This window comes from Trichoderma ghanense (assembly GCF_004382785.1).
Source record: "Trichoderma ghanense strain CCMA-1212 chromosome Unknown scaffold_0, whole genome shotgun sequence".
NCBI lineage: Eukaryota > Fungi > Ascomycota > Sordariomycetes > Hypocreales > Hypocreaceae > Trichoderma > Trichoderma ghanense.
Genome location: NW_027395663.1, coordinates 3,136,001 through 3,150,894, shown reverse-complemented (window position 1 = coordinate 3,150,894; position 14,894 = coordinate 3,136,001). Strand labels below are relative to the sequence as shown.

Sequence of the window (14,894 nt, the reverse complement as noted above, 5' to 3'; positions counted from 1 at the left end):
GCAACACCCGGCCTCCCCTGAAAGGCAATTGAAGACACTATAACGAAAAAAGCCTTGCAGAAGCCGACCCTTGTCCAGCTAAGCTGTTCCACGTCTTATATCACCTTCGGGAGCTCCCATTGGAAGACGCTCCTGAGCGCGACGTCAAACCTGCCAATGATCAAGGAGACAGGGGTTCATCCTTCTGCTGATACTGTACTACCTTAGCTACCTACTAGGCTAATACCGCCTCACTTCAGGACTTCATTTTGCACTTCTTTCCCAACACGCGTCCGATTGGCCGTCGTTTTGCGTCTCGTCTCAATCAGTCAACGCCTCGGCAGACCGCCCGTCTTGGTTCTACCATTTTGTGAGTTGTAACTTCCCTTGGTGTCTCTACCTTCGGGTTGCTTCATGGACATGCCCGATCCAAGCGGGATTTCGGTTCCGAAAACGCCAGAGTGTTGGCATTGAGGAGCAGTTGATGCAGGTATTGGCCGAGGTCGCCCAGGAAGCGTATAGCGTATGTAGGACGTTGTCTTTGTGCTAGCAGTGTTCATGTCCGCACCTCGATAACACCGAGATTGAACGGGCCCTTTGTACGACGCTTTTTTTGTTTCCCTGCTGCGTATTGGTATCTTCTCCTGAACGCCAAGTGATCATAGGTCCAGGCAGCACCAAACTACGGCTCATATCCGTCTGATATTCGCCTACTTCCGAGACCCACGACTGCATAATACTCATAGCCAGTTTCTGCTGTTCCTTGATGCGAACTTTGGGTGTCACTCTTGGCGATGCCCTAGGGGTCTCCGTCTCCATACTCACAGAACCGTTTCCGTAAAGGCCCCATGTAAGCCATACTCTGCATGCCATCACGTGAAGACAGCCATCTGCACTACTAAGCTCAGCACCGAGGACGGAGACTCACATGTCAGTTGGGTAAAACCGATAAGCTAGGTGACAATAAGGCGAGCGGAGGACAACAACAGCAACCGGGTGAATGCCTCAATGACCGCTTGGTGAGAAAAAGGGTGTGCTGCTAAAAACAATCCCGGATGCTTTCGTGTCTAAGGTTCTGACCCTTTCTTGGCTGCGACTTGAAGCAGTTTAGTGGAATGGAAAGAGAGATTCCAAGCCTTGTCAGTCTACGTGCCGACAGTGCCGATGCCCGTTCGACGGGCAACTTGGCGAGGTCCCCTTGTCTCAGAGGGAAAACGTCGAGAACGGAGATGGGGCGAGGACGGGATGCAGATTAAAGGGTCTTTTGCCGACGACTTACGCCCGACAAGGCATACTCGTACCTTGAGAGGAAACATTCCCCTCGCAGCTCCTCGTCTTCCACGTCGAAACATGACTCGTAGCGAAGCAAGATGCGTTAAAAGGAGGATCACATGGGAACATGGAAAGTTCAAGCGGTGAAAGCTCTTTTGCCGGCAGGGGGGAAAATTACACATCACTCTCACATGTCTCAGTTGGGGAGCGGCAGATAGCACTCCAAAGGAGAAACAGAACAGAGACAAAACGTACGATTTGCGCATATACTACTACAGTATTCGGCGTTGGCGAAGAGAGATTCGCTTCATGGCGGCCGTTGGCGTTCGAAAGCTGCACGTCTAGAGAAGTGTGAGCTGAAGAGACACGGCAGATGGAGGGTGCATCTCTAGGCTTGTGACCTATCAACTTCTGCAACTTGACAGGGACAAGGGGGCGCCCTCTGGACGTTTATCCTGCTGTGCTGTACCGTATGTACCTTTGGTGTACATGGGCTTTGTAGGTACTTGTACCTGGCATAAGCCGCTCCTTGTTGATGCATCACATGATGTTTGGAGGCTGTGATCTAAACTTGATGGATGGGTTTATCCTGGTCGGTTGCCTTTTCGTTGGATGGGTTCGTGGTAACCTTAACGAGACGACGACATCCACCCTTGCCGTGAACGTGATGAACAATAAGCAACGGAACTGTTTCTCACTATCGTGGCAAATTATATCATAGTTGTAGAAACGATGCCAAGTACTGCAGAATTGCGTGTGTGAGAGTGACAATTGGAAGCTTAGGTAGTAAGCATATATGTTCGACGATGTGGTGAGCGCCGTGACCCTCTCTCAACTACACAGTATCAAGCCAATACCAACGCGGTGCAATTGGAGCAATATGGAAGCAAGAAATTTCAGAACGTTTCACTCTACCAATTGCCAAGCCATTAAGCATATCCTCAAGGCAATCAAGCTGAAAAGCATTAGAAAAGCGACTTGGCTAGAAGCTGTGAATCACATGTAATCCGCACCCTACAAACACCGATCAGTTAAACTCATAGCCGGACATCAGAGAAGCATCAGTCACTGCTGAGGTATCGCTTGGCTTCTTCGTGTAATTACTTGTTTCCCCTTTTCAGGAAGCCAATGAAACACTCTGTCATGCTCACCATCGAGTATCACATTTGCTTCCGTCAACTTACATGCGCCGACATTGTAATTGTAGGCCATACTGCAGTAACTTGACGAGCAAAAGAAGCCGAAGATCCACCGCACCAGAGTCAGCAGCAACTGCGTGAATATGCAACATCGCAACATGAACTCGCTCATCTCATGCTCATCTTCATAAAACATCGCCAACATGTCAGAAACGCCTCTGCCACCGCTGCGAATCGGCACCCGGAGATCCAACCTGGCCGTCGTCCAGGCCGAGGGCATCCGCGACAGCCTCAAGCGCATCGCGCCCGACCGGGCCTTTGAGATTGTGGCGCTTCACACGCTGGGTGACAAGGACAAGTCGACTGAGCTGTACAACTTTGGCGCAAAGAACCTCTGGACGGCTGAGCTGGAGGAGAAGCTGACTTGTGGGGATCTGGATGTCATTGTCCACTGCCTCAAGGGTACTTCCGCAACTTCCTTTGTGATTGAGCATTCACTGACTGCAGAGCAGATATGCCGACCAGGCTTCCTGAATCATGCGACCTGGCAGCCATTCCCCTCCGCGATGACCCCCGTGACGCTCTCATCATCAAGGCCGGCTTGCCTTACACCACTCTCAAGACACTTCCCGAGGGCGCCATCGTCGGCACCTCGTCCGTCCGCCGATCAGCCCAGCTGCGCCGCCTGTATCCCCATCTCCGCTTTGCCAATCTGCGCGGCAACGTGGAGACTCGCCTCGCCAAGGTCGACGACCCCAACAGCGAGTACACGTGCATGATCATGTCCGCCGCCGGACTCGAGCGCGTCGGCCTCAAGCATCGCATCAACCAGTACCTGGGCTCCAAAGACGGCGGTATCTTGCATGCCGTCGGGCAGGGGGCGCTTGGGCTGGAGATACGAAAGGGGGATGAGAAGGTTTTGGAGCTGCTTGATCGGTTGGCGGATGAAAATTCGACGCTTGCGTGCCTTGCGGAGAGGGCGCTGTTGTATACCCTTGAGGGGGGGTGTACGGTTCCGATTGGGGTTGAGACGGAGTGGGTTGGTGAGGGGGAGCGGGTTTTGAGGATGAGGGCGATTGTTGTGAGTCTAGATGGGACGAGGAGTGTTGAGGACTCGCTTGATGCGGAGGTTCGTACGAATGATGAGGCGAGGGCGTTTGGAAAGGAGGTGGCGGAGAGGCTGGTTGAGGCTGGTGCGGATGCGATTTTGAAGGAGATTGTTGCTAATCGACCACCCAAGGAATGATGATGATGGACACGTGTATAGAAAAGCGGTTGATAGATGTAAATAGAATACCCCTCCTCTCAAGATTGCGCATATAGAAGAAGCAGGCCCCTTTCCACTGCAGGCTCTGAGTCGATAGTTCCTCCTCAAGCTGTATCTGTTGTACGCTCAATCACAAAACTGACGAACGAAACGTCACAGACGGACATATACATCGTTAATAAAGTACCAAGAAGGCCTGACATATCATCTCGATTCATCCCAATCTCTTATTCCATCGACGGACTGACTGATTGCAAGCTTCACCCCTGACAGGATCAAACCCCGCTACGCAGATGCAGCAGCAGTCTTGGCCACAGCCTCCTTGATCATATCATCCGTAGCATACAGCCCAATGAGTTCACCCTTAAACTTCTCATGCGCCTCCCTATCCTGCTTCCCAATCATCTCCGCATCCTCCGCCGTCAGCGGATGCGAGTCCGTCAACTCGCTCAAAACAGACAGCAACATGGCATTCTCCTCATTCGCGCCATCCCCCCACGGCTTATACTCGCCATCCTCCTGCAACCCGCGCATGATGAGCACCGTCCTCTCAAAGCCAATCGCCGCAGGCTCAAATGTCACCGTAACGTTTGCGCCGCCCTCGCCGGCGATGAACTTGTGCGCCGTGAACATGGGGATGGTGCTGTTTTCGCCGACGCCGAGAGCGAGTTCCCGCATGGCGGCGGCGTCTCTGACGCCCTCTGGGGCGGAAATGATGGTTATCGAGCCCGAGTGCAGCTTGAAGTTTTCGGCAAAGGTCTTGTGGTAGTGGGGGATTGTGGTTGAGCCGGGGCCGTGGTCTGAGGCGATGACGGAACGCTTGCCGCCGTTGAGGAGGCCTGATTCGACGAGGGTGGGAACTTTGTCTGGCATGGCTGATGGTTGATTGAGGTGGAAGAGAGCGATGTGACCGGCCTGGTAGGATGGTAGGCGAGTCTTACTCGTGGCACCGACTTGAAAGAGTTCAAGTTGAGTTGAGGCTCAACAGAACAGATACATACGGCAACAGTCTCCCCCATATATAGTCAGATTGTCGAATGAGATGAAAGCTTACACTCGAATCAAGCTTTACTCGTAGTAATATGCTCAAGGTTGGCCTATATTCTGACCTCTCCTGTAGTAAACTGCATGTCAGACCATTCCCCAGCTCCGGCTCCATGGCGTCGAAATATAACAGCTCGTGAAGGATAGATCTCCAATCACCCACACTGGTGGTTGCCACGCTTCACGTATTTAGCCAACCTTCTGCAGCTTTTCAAAAGCTTTGCTTCCATCCTACAGTCGTTATGGAAACAGAGAATTGCTGACCCTGGCCATTACTGGTTTGGAGGTGTCGATTCCTACAGAATATCGAGAATGAGACCAATTCTTCATTAACCAATGCCCGGTTGACGTGATACAAAAAATGAAAGATTTAGAGACTAAATGGGCATGAATATATATAACCGCGCGGCGATATACGATTCAACCATCGGAAACTCAATTGGCTGTGACTCCTCACGAGGAATCTCGGGCCTCGAGTTCTTGTCTGAGTGGCGTTACACCGTATTACAGCCCGTGCTGACACCACCAAAACAGGCAGACGCTCGATTCCGTGCTGTTCATTGCGAGGATTCCATGTGAGGGGCTCACCCATGCGAGTCTATCGGCATATAGTTGGTTAAAAGGACTGCTGAAAAGCCCCAAAGGCCGGAAGACATTGCAGATGGGAATTGGCACAGTTGGCCCTACAGTCTGCCAAAACCGATGAGAAGACACGAGAGAAGCATGTAGCAGAGTCACGCGAAGGGTATTATGTCCATATCAATAACCTTCCCTTGCACTCACTTGCTTCTAAGCATGCCCAACATACTTCATCCACCACCAACCGCGGTCTGCATCAAAGGCGCTCTCCCACCCACGGTAAAAGAACATCCCCACACCCCCGTGTTAATCTTCTCTTCCATGCCGTCGTCCACCAGCTTTACCCTCACTTCATCGGGATCCTCCAAGCTGCTGGTGTCTCCAGCCGTAAGCTTGTACCGCACCAATCCATCCCCATCTCCATCGACTGGACCAAGTCGGACCAGCACGTTCTGACCAGCTGCCAAGACCTTTGCTGTGGAAGATGTGTTTCAAGGTACCAAGCGGACCGAAGTATCAGCGGTCGATAGATAAATTGTGTGAGCCCCGTGTTGACGAGAACGTTGGATGATCGACAGTCGCCGCCGTCAATGCTAACCCAACCCGAGACGTTCTTCCAATCGCGCGGGTCTTGAGAGAATCCTCTCTGCTTCTTCAGCTTCATCCACCGGTAGCCCTTTGTATTTCAGCAAGCTCTTTGAGCCAGTATCTAGAACCGGCGTCAGGGGAGCTTTGCTCGAAACACTCGCAAATGACGCGCGCTTGCAGGCGGACGCAGGTAGATTAATAGGCTGGGAGCATAGTTGGGCCACGTATATGGAGGATCGAAGTGAACTATGGGCAGGGTCGCTGTGAGATTATACCGAGACAGGTCAGGGTCGGCGCTTGAGGCCTTGACGGAGCTGCTGAGCGTGACCTGAGCGAAAGCGCTGAAGGCGAAGAGCCGCAGCATTACTCGTGAGGAATGAGGATACAGTTGTGTATGTTGAGCTGTGATAGCTCGACTGTCTGAGTCATTTTTTTTCTGAGTGAGGCATGGCTGAAAGATATTGAGATGAGGCAGAACGAGAAGGGGGCATGACGTCGAAGCCGACAGCCATGGAGATGGCAGAAACGGGCTTTACTTTGTAAGAACGCGGATCACGCCCCTAGTCAACAACTCCCCAATTGATGTTTATACTATTAGTAAACTTGTTCTAGGTCGGTCAGATAAAGCAACGGCATTCTCTGTCGGAGCTTGTCCATTATATTCAGGAATTGGCATATATAGAGCAATTACTTGTTACTCTCTCAAAGCTAACGCAACACCGTTCTTTCTTTTTTCAGCGCTTCCTGGTGAAAGAACTTTGTGACTCTACAACATTGCCCCCTGTAGTCCTAGGCAATAGTCAAGACCAGTGTTTTCCTAGTAAACCTGGACGGTTGATAGCAAGTGCAAGTAGGAGCTTCACCAACTCTTATCACTCACCACCTTGATCCTCAACTTGAAACATGGCATCCTTATCCAACGGAACGCAATCAATCACTCACCGGCCTTGCCAGCATTCTACGCTCCAGTTCATGTTCTGGATTGCACAACATGCTTTTCAGCTTCTTACACACCTACTCGGAAGTCGAAATCGGACGGCTTCTCCTTCTAAGGATGTGCAAGTTGACTTGGAGCTGCCCGGGTCGTTCTTACTTGGAAGAGATGTCAATCCGCATGCACTTTCAACCAACGAAATGGGAATAAACAAATTCTAAAATTGCTTTGCCCCTGATTCTGTTGTTCTTGGAGCTGTTCTCGAGAATAACAACAAGAGGCGCAGTTTGAAAGCAATACGTACTCGCAGCATCGTTATCTATTTGCTCTCAGACTTGCCGATAGGGGTGGCTATCGACTCATTGTCATCCACCAACGATCCTCTCAAGCATCCTCTTCCCCCAGTTTGCAGCTCGAAAACCATGCAGAATGGCGCAACCTGGTCCGGCTTGCCATGGGAAATCCGACGATCGATCCTGATGGAGGTTGTACGCGACAAAGAACCTGGCTGGGCTTCGCTTGCATCCGTCTGCATGGAATGGCAGTCTGTCATTGAGACGGAGAATCTTCGACGGATCAACTTGGAGAACGAGACGATAGGTCACCTGAAGAAGAACATCACACAGAAGAGACGAGATCGAGTGGAGCACATCCGTCTCAATATCAGCCTCCTCATCTACGACTGCGATCTTTGCCGGGAGCAAGAGGATCTGATGGAGCTTGGTGTCAACACGGGCCTCGTGGTCGGGTGTCTTTACAAGCTTTTGCGAATTCTCAGCTCTTGGCCACGGCGGCCGTCGGGAAGGGGCATCAAGCTGGAGCTCAATGCGTATTCCGAGAGCGACTCCATGCATTGGTACAGACATTATTACTACGGAGCCCCTTCTGAAACGATCAAATCCTATCTCGGTCTCCACGACCCTTGGCATGGCTGGACCGCCGGGGAACGGACTCAGACTGCTTTACCGGATTATATATGGCGAATCTACTCGTTTGTGCGAGGTGTCGCTAGGTATGAAACGCCGCCTGCTCCGGTCGTCACCAGCTTCGTGATACGCCGTACCTTCCGACGCTGTATGCTGCCCTCGGTTATGGCGAAGATACTACAGAAGATGCCTTGCTTACAAGAGTTGATATATGAGCCATGGCGAACGTGGTATTATGCATTTGATGTGATGGTCCAGATGAATCCAGGTGCGTTGATGCTCTTGTTTCCATTCTACCACGAGCGGCGTTGCCCGTTGCGATTGGAACTGCGCCCCTGATATCTTCTTCGCATACCGGCTTGTGACTCACATGCACCTATAGGGTTACAGCTGGACATTGACACCCCCCAAACGGAAATACGAAAGCTGGTCATTTTCGAAAACATCAGTGATGAGCTATCCGTCGCGTTGAACGAAATACCCGGCTATGACAACTTCCAAGAGCAAGTGATGCCCACGATCGCGGGAGCCTTTGCTTGGGCAAGCACTGCGTACCAACATGTCTGGGTGTCGCTCTTGTTTGACGCCAAAGTCTTCTTTTCTTATTGCTACGAAACCTACAATTGGTGGCACCTACAATCCTTGTGTCTAACATCTTCCGTCTTGAACTCGGAATCTCCCGCGGAAGCAGCTGCTCTAATATATGACGCCGCAACGGTTGCTATGAGAATGCCCCTGCTGCATACATTGGTGCTGTGGAATGGCGAGGAGCAGGGCCAGGCGTGTGCTTTCATATATCGAAAGCCGGAGACGGGGCCCTCCATTACGTGGCGAGGCACATGGGATATCGGTTTATACCTCACTTCTGAGATTGTCAAAGCGTGGAAGGTTGTTGTCTGGCAGACCGGTTGGGGGGACCTTGCCGTGTGCTTTGAGCGGGTGGAGGAAGAGATTCGCTTTCTGGGAGATGCCATTTACTACTTGCGATTGCCTTGCCAGGTGATTGAGCCTCAATCTTTGTGGGAAATGCGGAGGGAGGAGAGGACGATTGCTCCTTCGTCGTTGGACGAGGTTGAATGAGATTCCGTCTCGGACTATTGTTTCTCTGTCTTTTTGTTGAGGCGCTGTTTATCTTCATCTGGGCTGTTCACTAGGTTTGATCACTCGTTGGATGAGTTGAGATGATAGTCAGCTCTGTACGCGGTTGGAGTTTGGTTTATTCTTGCTATCAATAGTGCTCCCATTACTCATTATTAGAGAGCGACGCAACATAGCTGGGATAGTCCTAATAGGAATTGCTCAGTCAGCCTTTGTTCAAGCTCTGGGTGTCTCTCAAAAGATATTGTTCGTAGCCTGTTGAGCCCTTCTGGTTGGCTCCTCGTGGGGTTAAGATACGTTGTCTGGATCTCCCTGATGAGCTTGTCCATATCGTCCATTTGGTAGTGGTGCATCAATCGATCAGGGTTACCAACGTAGTCATCAAAGATGGTTCTCAGCCTCCCGTATGTTTGCCCCATGGCTTGTAGGGCCTCAATCACATCTTTGTCCGACGCGCCCATTCAGCAAAGACGTGGAACCGCTTGTCGAAAGTCCGGTCAAGCTGAGACTTCTCAGAGCAATTCTGCTCGATATTTATGGAGGGGGCGTCTAATAGCCTCACCCTCACCAGAACACAAACCCCTGTACGAAGCATTTGATATAGTCTTAAAACTGAAACGCATACTCGTGGCGGTATAGACTATGTAGCGCAGAGAAACGGTTAACTCGGAATGCAACATAAGCCTGTAAGGGCATCAAGTATTCTTCTCCAGTATGTATCCCTGCGCTTCTTTGATTTCTTCCGATCAGCTTTGGTTCATTTTGATAAGACCCATTAATTCATCATGAATATCATTCTCAACCGCGCCTCTCAACTCAACCTTACCTGTAATATCAGCGTCAGGTGTAGCCAGCTGTTTCTCAACTCAACTGTGTCTTAGAAGGTATCATCTCCTTGACCTTGCGCTCTTCTATCCCAAAAGCCTCGTTCTCGGGTACTCCGATTAATCCATCGCTTCCCTGTAAGTTACGACGAACTTGAGCATGTCTTCGCTATTGTTATCATTTTTGGCCTATTCTTCTACTATCGTGAAAAATTCATACTGACTACATGTAGTGAAAGCTACGTAATGTGTTGTAATTAAGCGTAACTGAAGTGGAAACGCTTGTGGTCATGCATATTCCATAACCGCTCGAATAGGAAATTCTCAATTAAGCAAAGAGTAATGCTCTTACAGAACTTCTTCACCTCTCCCGTTCTGCCTAAATGTATAGCCTCCGCTCCGCTACAAGCGAGCCCATGACAAGAATGCTGATGACGAGATTGCATTCATCTGATGATACTCTGCGTCGCATTGCAACAGTGCAGCCGACGTCCCAGGTTAGGCGAGTGCCTGATCAAGTAAATGGAAGTTTCTTGCGCAAGATATAAGAACAAGTTCAACTCCAAGGACTGGACTTTTCATGTGCAATCTGCATCCTTACCATTCTATCCGCAAATCTTCTCCGCTGTCCCGTTCAGTCATCATGCGATCCATTGTCCTTCCATCTCTAGCCCTTGCTCTGCTTTCCCAGAGAGCCGGGGCTGACACAACGCTCTCCATCGACCCAAACTCCAACTGGGGAACCTGGGAAGGCTGGGGCGTATCTCTCGCTTGGTGGGCAAAAGCGTTTGGCAACCGAGATGATCTTGCCAGTGTATTCTTCAGCAGAAACAACCAAGCCGTCAGTGGCCAGACCCTACCGGGCTTGGGCTTCAACATTGCTCGATACAACGCTGGCGCATGCAGCAACAACAGTTACGATGGAGCCACCATGGTAGTTTCACCCAACATCAAGCCGTCTCGGCAGATGGACGGGTTCTGGCTCGACTGGGCCAGTACCGATCCTTCTTCATCGAGCTGGAACTGGAACGTCGATGGGAATCAGCGAGCAATGCTGCAAAAAGCCAAAGCAAACGGCGCCAACATCTTTGAGCTCTTCTCCAACTCTCCCATGTGGTGGATGTGCAATAACCACAATCCGTCGGGCAGCGGCTCGACCGACAATCTCCAGTCGTGGAACTACCAAAACCACGCTGTGTATCTTGCCAATGTTGCTCAGCATGCTAAGCAGAGCTGGGGAATCGAGTTTCAATCAGTTGAGGCTTTCAACGAGCCGTCTTCCACCTGGTGGACAGCCGACGGTACTCAAGAGGGTTGCCATTTCGGTGTGTCGACGATGGCTACAGTCATCGGTTATCTCAACACAGAGCTTTCATCGCGTGGCTTGTCGTCCTTTGTGGCTTCATCGGATGAGAACAGCTATGACTTGGCCATTTCAACCTGGCAGGGCTTCAACAGCTCCGTGCGAAGCGCTGTGAAGCGTATCAATGTCCACGGCTACCAGGGCAGCGGTGGGCGGCGTGACACTCTCTACAGCCTTGCCAGTCAAGCCGGGAAGAGGCTCTGGAACAGCGAATACGGTGACTCCGATGCGAGTGGAAAGTCCATGTACCAAAACCTGCTCCTCGATTTCACTTGGCTCCATCCCACTGCTTGGGTGTACTGGCAGGCCATTGACGGCGCCGGCTGGGGGCTCATCGTTGGTGACAACGACCGGCTGACGCTCTCGTCGGCAAGCACCAAGTACTTTGTCCTTGCGCAACTCACCCGCCACATCAGGCAGGGCATGCAAATCCTGTCTACGCCCGATGACAACACCGCCGTTGCTTATGACGCTGGCTCTCAGAAGCTCGTCATTGTTGCCGCGAACTGGGGAAGTGCTCAGACGATTACCTTTGACCTTACTCGGGCCAAGACTGCGGGCAGCAACGGTGCAACAGTGCCGCGATGGAGCACCCAGACAGGCGGGGGAGATCAGTACAGGAGCTTCACGGACACAAAGATTAACAATGGAAGGTTTTCTGCGGCTTTCTCGAGTGGACAGGTGCAGACCTTTGAAGTCAGTGGTGTCGTGTTGAAATAGTAAGACGGACAACATGGGTTCACCCTGGAGTCTGGGTATATAACATTTTGAACGCCTATTCTCATTAGGTACCTACCTAGGTAGTATCAGCAATCAAGGATGAAATTGTAGGTACCTACCTACGGACTCATTGTGCGGCCTCTTAGTCTACATGCACACATGCTGATATACAAGTTGTTGAACAGAGTTTCACATTGAACCGATAATCTGATGGGCAAAGGCGAAGAGGTACCACTTCCCACAATCGAAATTCAGATGTAGGACACATATACGTAGCCTCCACCTTCACCAGCATTCAATATGTCAATTGAGGATTGGGGGATTGTACAATAAGCAGAATTACTCTACGATATTAAAAATGGTTTGAGCGGAAGTGGTGTAAAGCCTGCCTGCATCATGTTCACCCAGTACTTGAAGTCAGTGAAAATTGCTTGAAGAGAAAAGTGCAAAGGTATATAAGGCTATCATTTTCAGCCGTTATCATGCAATAACCTGGGCTCCACAGCCCAGAATTGGCTGCCAAATGCCCTTATGGCTCAGGGGTAGAGCGTCGCACTCGTAATGCGAAGGTCCATAGTTCAAATCTGTGTGAGGGCATATTTTTTGTTTCTTTTTCTACTTTTTGCAAACCTTTGGTACTTCTCTCAAATTTCACGCCAATGCCCTAGAAGTTCTTGAAATGTTGCAGCAGCGCCCATGTTTTTTTCCTCTTCGCTTTTATCCATCTAATTGGCTTTTCGTACAGTTGCAACTTCCAGCAAAGCATTTGACTGTACCTCTCCATAATAAGGTACTCCATATGGCTGAGTGCAGGTTATCCTCCGCATCGCCCCACCTGCCAATCCCGTGTTGAAATTCTTTTGGGCGTCCATGAGACTTGATCCTCAATCTGCAGTCGTGAGACTCGGTGTAATTCAAAGAAAGAAAAAAAAAGAAGCTTGCAAGTTTGCGAGCTTGAAACCAAGATGCTCGTCGGAATCTGTGGCAGTAAGCACTTCATATACCAAGTAACACCCCAAGCAAAGCACAGCGACTAACTGGACATTCAGGCATCTGCTCGGGCAAGAAGACGGTAGCGCAATATCTGGTTGAGCATCACGGCTTCAAGCACCTCTACCTGCAGACCCCTGCGCCAGTCTCAGACCAGCAGGCTACAGAGAATTCATCTTCATCAGTCGGCGGCAGCAATGCGGCTTCCTCAAACGCCCTCGCGACGAGCAACGGCATCACCTCCTCGCATGTCTTTGCTACTGCCGAGGAGCTGCTGGACTTTGTCACCCGGCGATGGCGCAGCCGCTTTGTGACGACGGACATCCCCACGGAAAAGGTGCTCGACGTCTTCATCCGGCGACCATTCTTCCTGCTCATCTCCATCGACGCTCCGCTCACCGTGCGCTGGCGGCGATTCCAGCAGCGCTCCAAGCAGCCCGAGCAAGCTGCCATTAGCCTCGAGGACTTTGTCGCGCAGAACGACCTGCATCTCTACGACCCGGCCACAGGTCTACAGCCGCTCATCTCGCGGGCCACCGTCAGGCTGCTTAACACGTCGTCCTCCCTGGCTCATCTCTACGCAACGCTGGGAAAGCTCGACATTCCCAACCCCGACCGTATGCGGCCCGGCTGGGACACGTACTTTATGGAACTGGCGTCCCTGGCCTCTCAGCGATCCAACTGCATGAAGCGCCGAGTCGGCTGCGTCCTGGTCGGGCGAGAGCGGCGAGTCATCAGCACGGGGTACAACGGCACGCCGCGCGGGTTGCGAAACTGCGCCGACGGCGGCTGTCCCCGATGCAACGAGGGCAACAGCTCCGGCGTCGGGCTGGCCACGTGCTTGTGCATCCACGCAGAGGAGAATGCGCTCCTGGAGGCCGGACGGGAGCGTATCCGGGAGGGCTCCGTGCTGTACTGCGATACGTGTCCGTGCTTGACGTGTAGCATCAAGATCTGTCAGGTGGGCATCGCGGAGGTGGTGTATGCTCATGGGTATAGCATGGACACGGAGGCGGCAGAGGTGTTTCGGCAGGCGGGCGTCAAGCTGCGCCAGTTCATTCCGGTGAGTCAAGAGTTGTGTCTTGGTTTGAAGTGATTACTGACGTTTGACACAGCCTCCGAACGGGTTGATTCACTTGGAGAAGATGGAGTTGTATTGAATTGCGTCTACATGTATGGTGACTAGCGAGCATGTGTGAACCGCCATACATTTCCAAAAAGCGGGAGAAGCATAACGAATCGAAGCTGCGCCTGCAGGGTACTCCAACACGAGATCAATGATCTAAATGAAGGAAATTAGGCTGCATGATGTGCAGAACCACATCGTTGAATAGCCTATGGTCCGATATGACGCGCAGGTCACAACGGAATGAACGTCATCCAAAAGACAACGATTCGGGATAGCTCAGGCATGGAGCACGAACTTAAAACACATGGAGAAGGATTTTCTTATACGACTAGCAGTATTTCATTCATATCAGGATACCTAGTCAACGCCCTGTATACTTCATGCAATGCTCTTTCTGGGAGCAAAATCTCCAATCTGTGACTTGATGTAGGGTAGCCCATCTTGGGCTCTATCCCCCTCCTTGACATCTCAAGTGAATACTTATTGGAGTCAATTTTCCCCGTCGGTCAATTACTTCAAAGTTGTTGAGTAGGTAGCTTTCTGTAATCATCCTCTGAAATGAAACGCTATTGGACTTGAGGGCTGCAATTTCGCAGGTACTACGTTTAAACGACATCGTGCGCAAGAGCCTCGGCTGCCGTAGAGGAGTACATAGGTAAGTAGGTAGGCATGACCATTGTGAGACAACGAAATGCCGCCATTCTCGATCTGTCCGAAAGTGGCCTGTCATTTTAGGAAGCTTTCACCAATCATGGCATGATTCTGGCTGTTGACTAGGCTCGAATACCAGTTGGAAAATTTTCACAGAGGCAAGGGAGAGGATAACCACACATTCTTCTGACCACTTCGTACGAATCTGGAACAATCGTGATGGTGAGACCACGCCCTTGCTGGCCAACAGTTGAAAAGTGGCGTACATACACTTACACTCACGCTTCCCCTCCCAGCGCAATCGGGCTGAGAATGGAGTGCGCCGTCAGAGACCCAACTGATAGGGTCCGGAATGGCGACCCGAAGAAGCGAAATGAGCATCGAGGCTTAA

The 14,894-nt window shown here is 51.2% G+C and overlaps 5 protein-coding genes across 5 annotated transcripts; 4 read left to right on the top strand and 1 right to left on the bottom strand.

Annotated features, from left to right (window-relative positions):
* Positions 1-2,593: 2,593 nt before the first annotated feature.
* On the top strand, positions 2,594-3,636 carry CCMA1212_001074 (Porphobilinogen deaminase; the record flags this gene model as incomplete). The annotated part of the gene is made up of 2 exons (XM_073698512.1): positions 2,594-2,852; positions 2,903-3,636. 2 exons carry the CDS (start codon positions 2,594-2,596, stop codon positions 3,634-3,636), a joined length of 993 nt encoding a protein of 330 aa, XP_073563758.1.
* A 306-nt stretch (positions 3,637-3,942) lies between these two features.
* Positions 3,943-4,530, bottom strand: CCMA1212_001073 (uncharacterized protein; the record flags this gene model as incomplete). The annotated part of the gene is made up of 1 exon (XM_073698511.1): positions 3,943-4,530. The coding sequence occupies one exon, from the start codon at positions 4,528-4,530 to the stop codon at positions 3,943-3,945; it is 588 nt and encodes a 195-aa protein (XP_073563753.1).
* Positions 4,531-7,224: 2,694 nt separating this feature from the next.
* On the top strand, positions 7,225-8,808 carry CCMA1212_001071 (uncharacterized protein; the record flags this gene model as incomplete). Its single annotated transcript, XM_073698510.1, has 2 exons — positions 7,225-7,876; positions 8,111-8,808. The coding sequence occupies 2 exons, from the start codon at positions 7,225-7,227 to the stop codon at positions 8,806-8,808; spliced, it is 1,350 nt and encodes a 449-aa protein (XP_073563755.1).
* A 1,485-nt stretch (positions 8,809-10,293) lies between these two features.
* CCMA1212_001070 (Endo-beta-1,6-galactanase) lies at positions 10,294-11,733 on the top strand (the record flags this gene model as incomplete). Its single annotated transcript, XM_073698509.1, has 1 exon — positions 10,294-11,733. One exon carries the CDS (start codon positions 10,294-10,296, stop codon positions 11,731-11,733), a length of 1,440 nt encoding a protein of 479 aa, XP_073563754.1.
* A 965-nt stretch (positions 11,734-12,698) lies between these two features.
* CCMA1212_001068 (uncharacterized protein) lies at positions 12,699-13,883 on the top strand (the record flags this gene model as incomplete). Its single annotated transcript, XM_073698508.1, has 3 exons — positions 12,699-12,720; positions 12,783-13,786; positions 13,839-13,883. 3 exons carry the CDS (start codon positions 12,699-12,701, stop codon positions 13,881-13,883), a joined length of 1,071 nt encoding a protein of 356 aa, XP_073563667.1.
* Between the last annotated feature and the right edge of the window lie 1,011 nt (positions 13,884-14,894).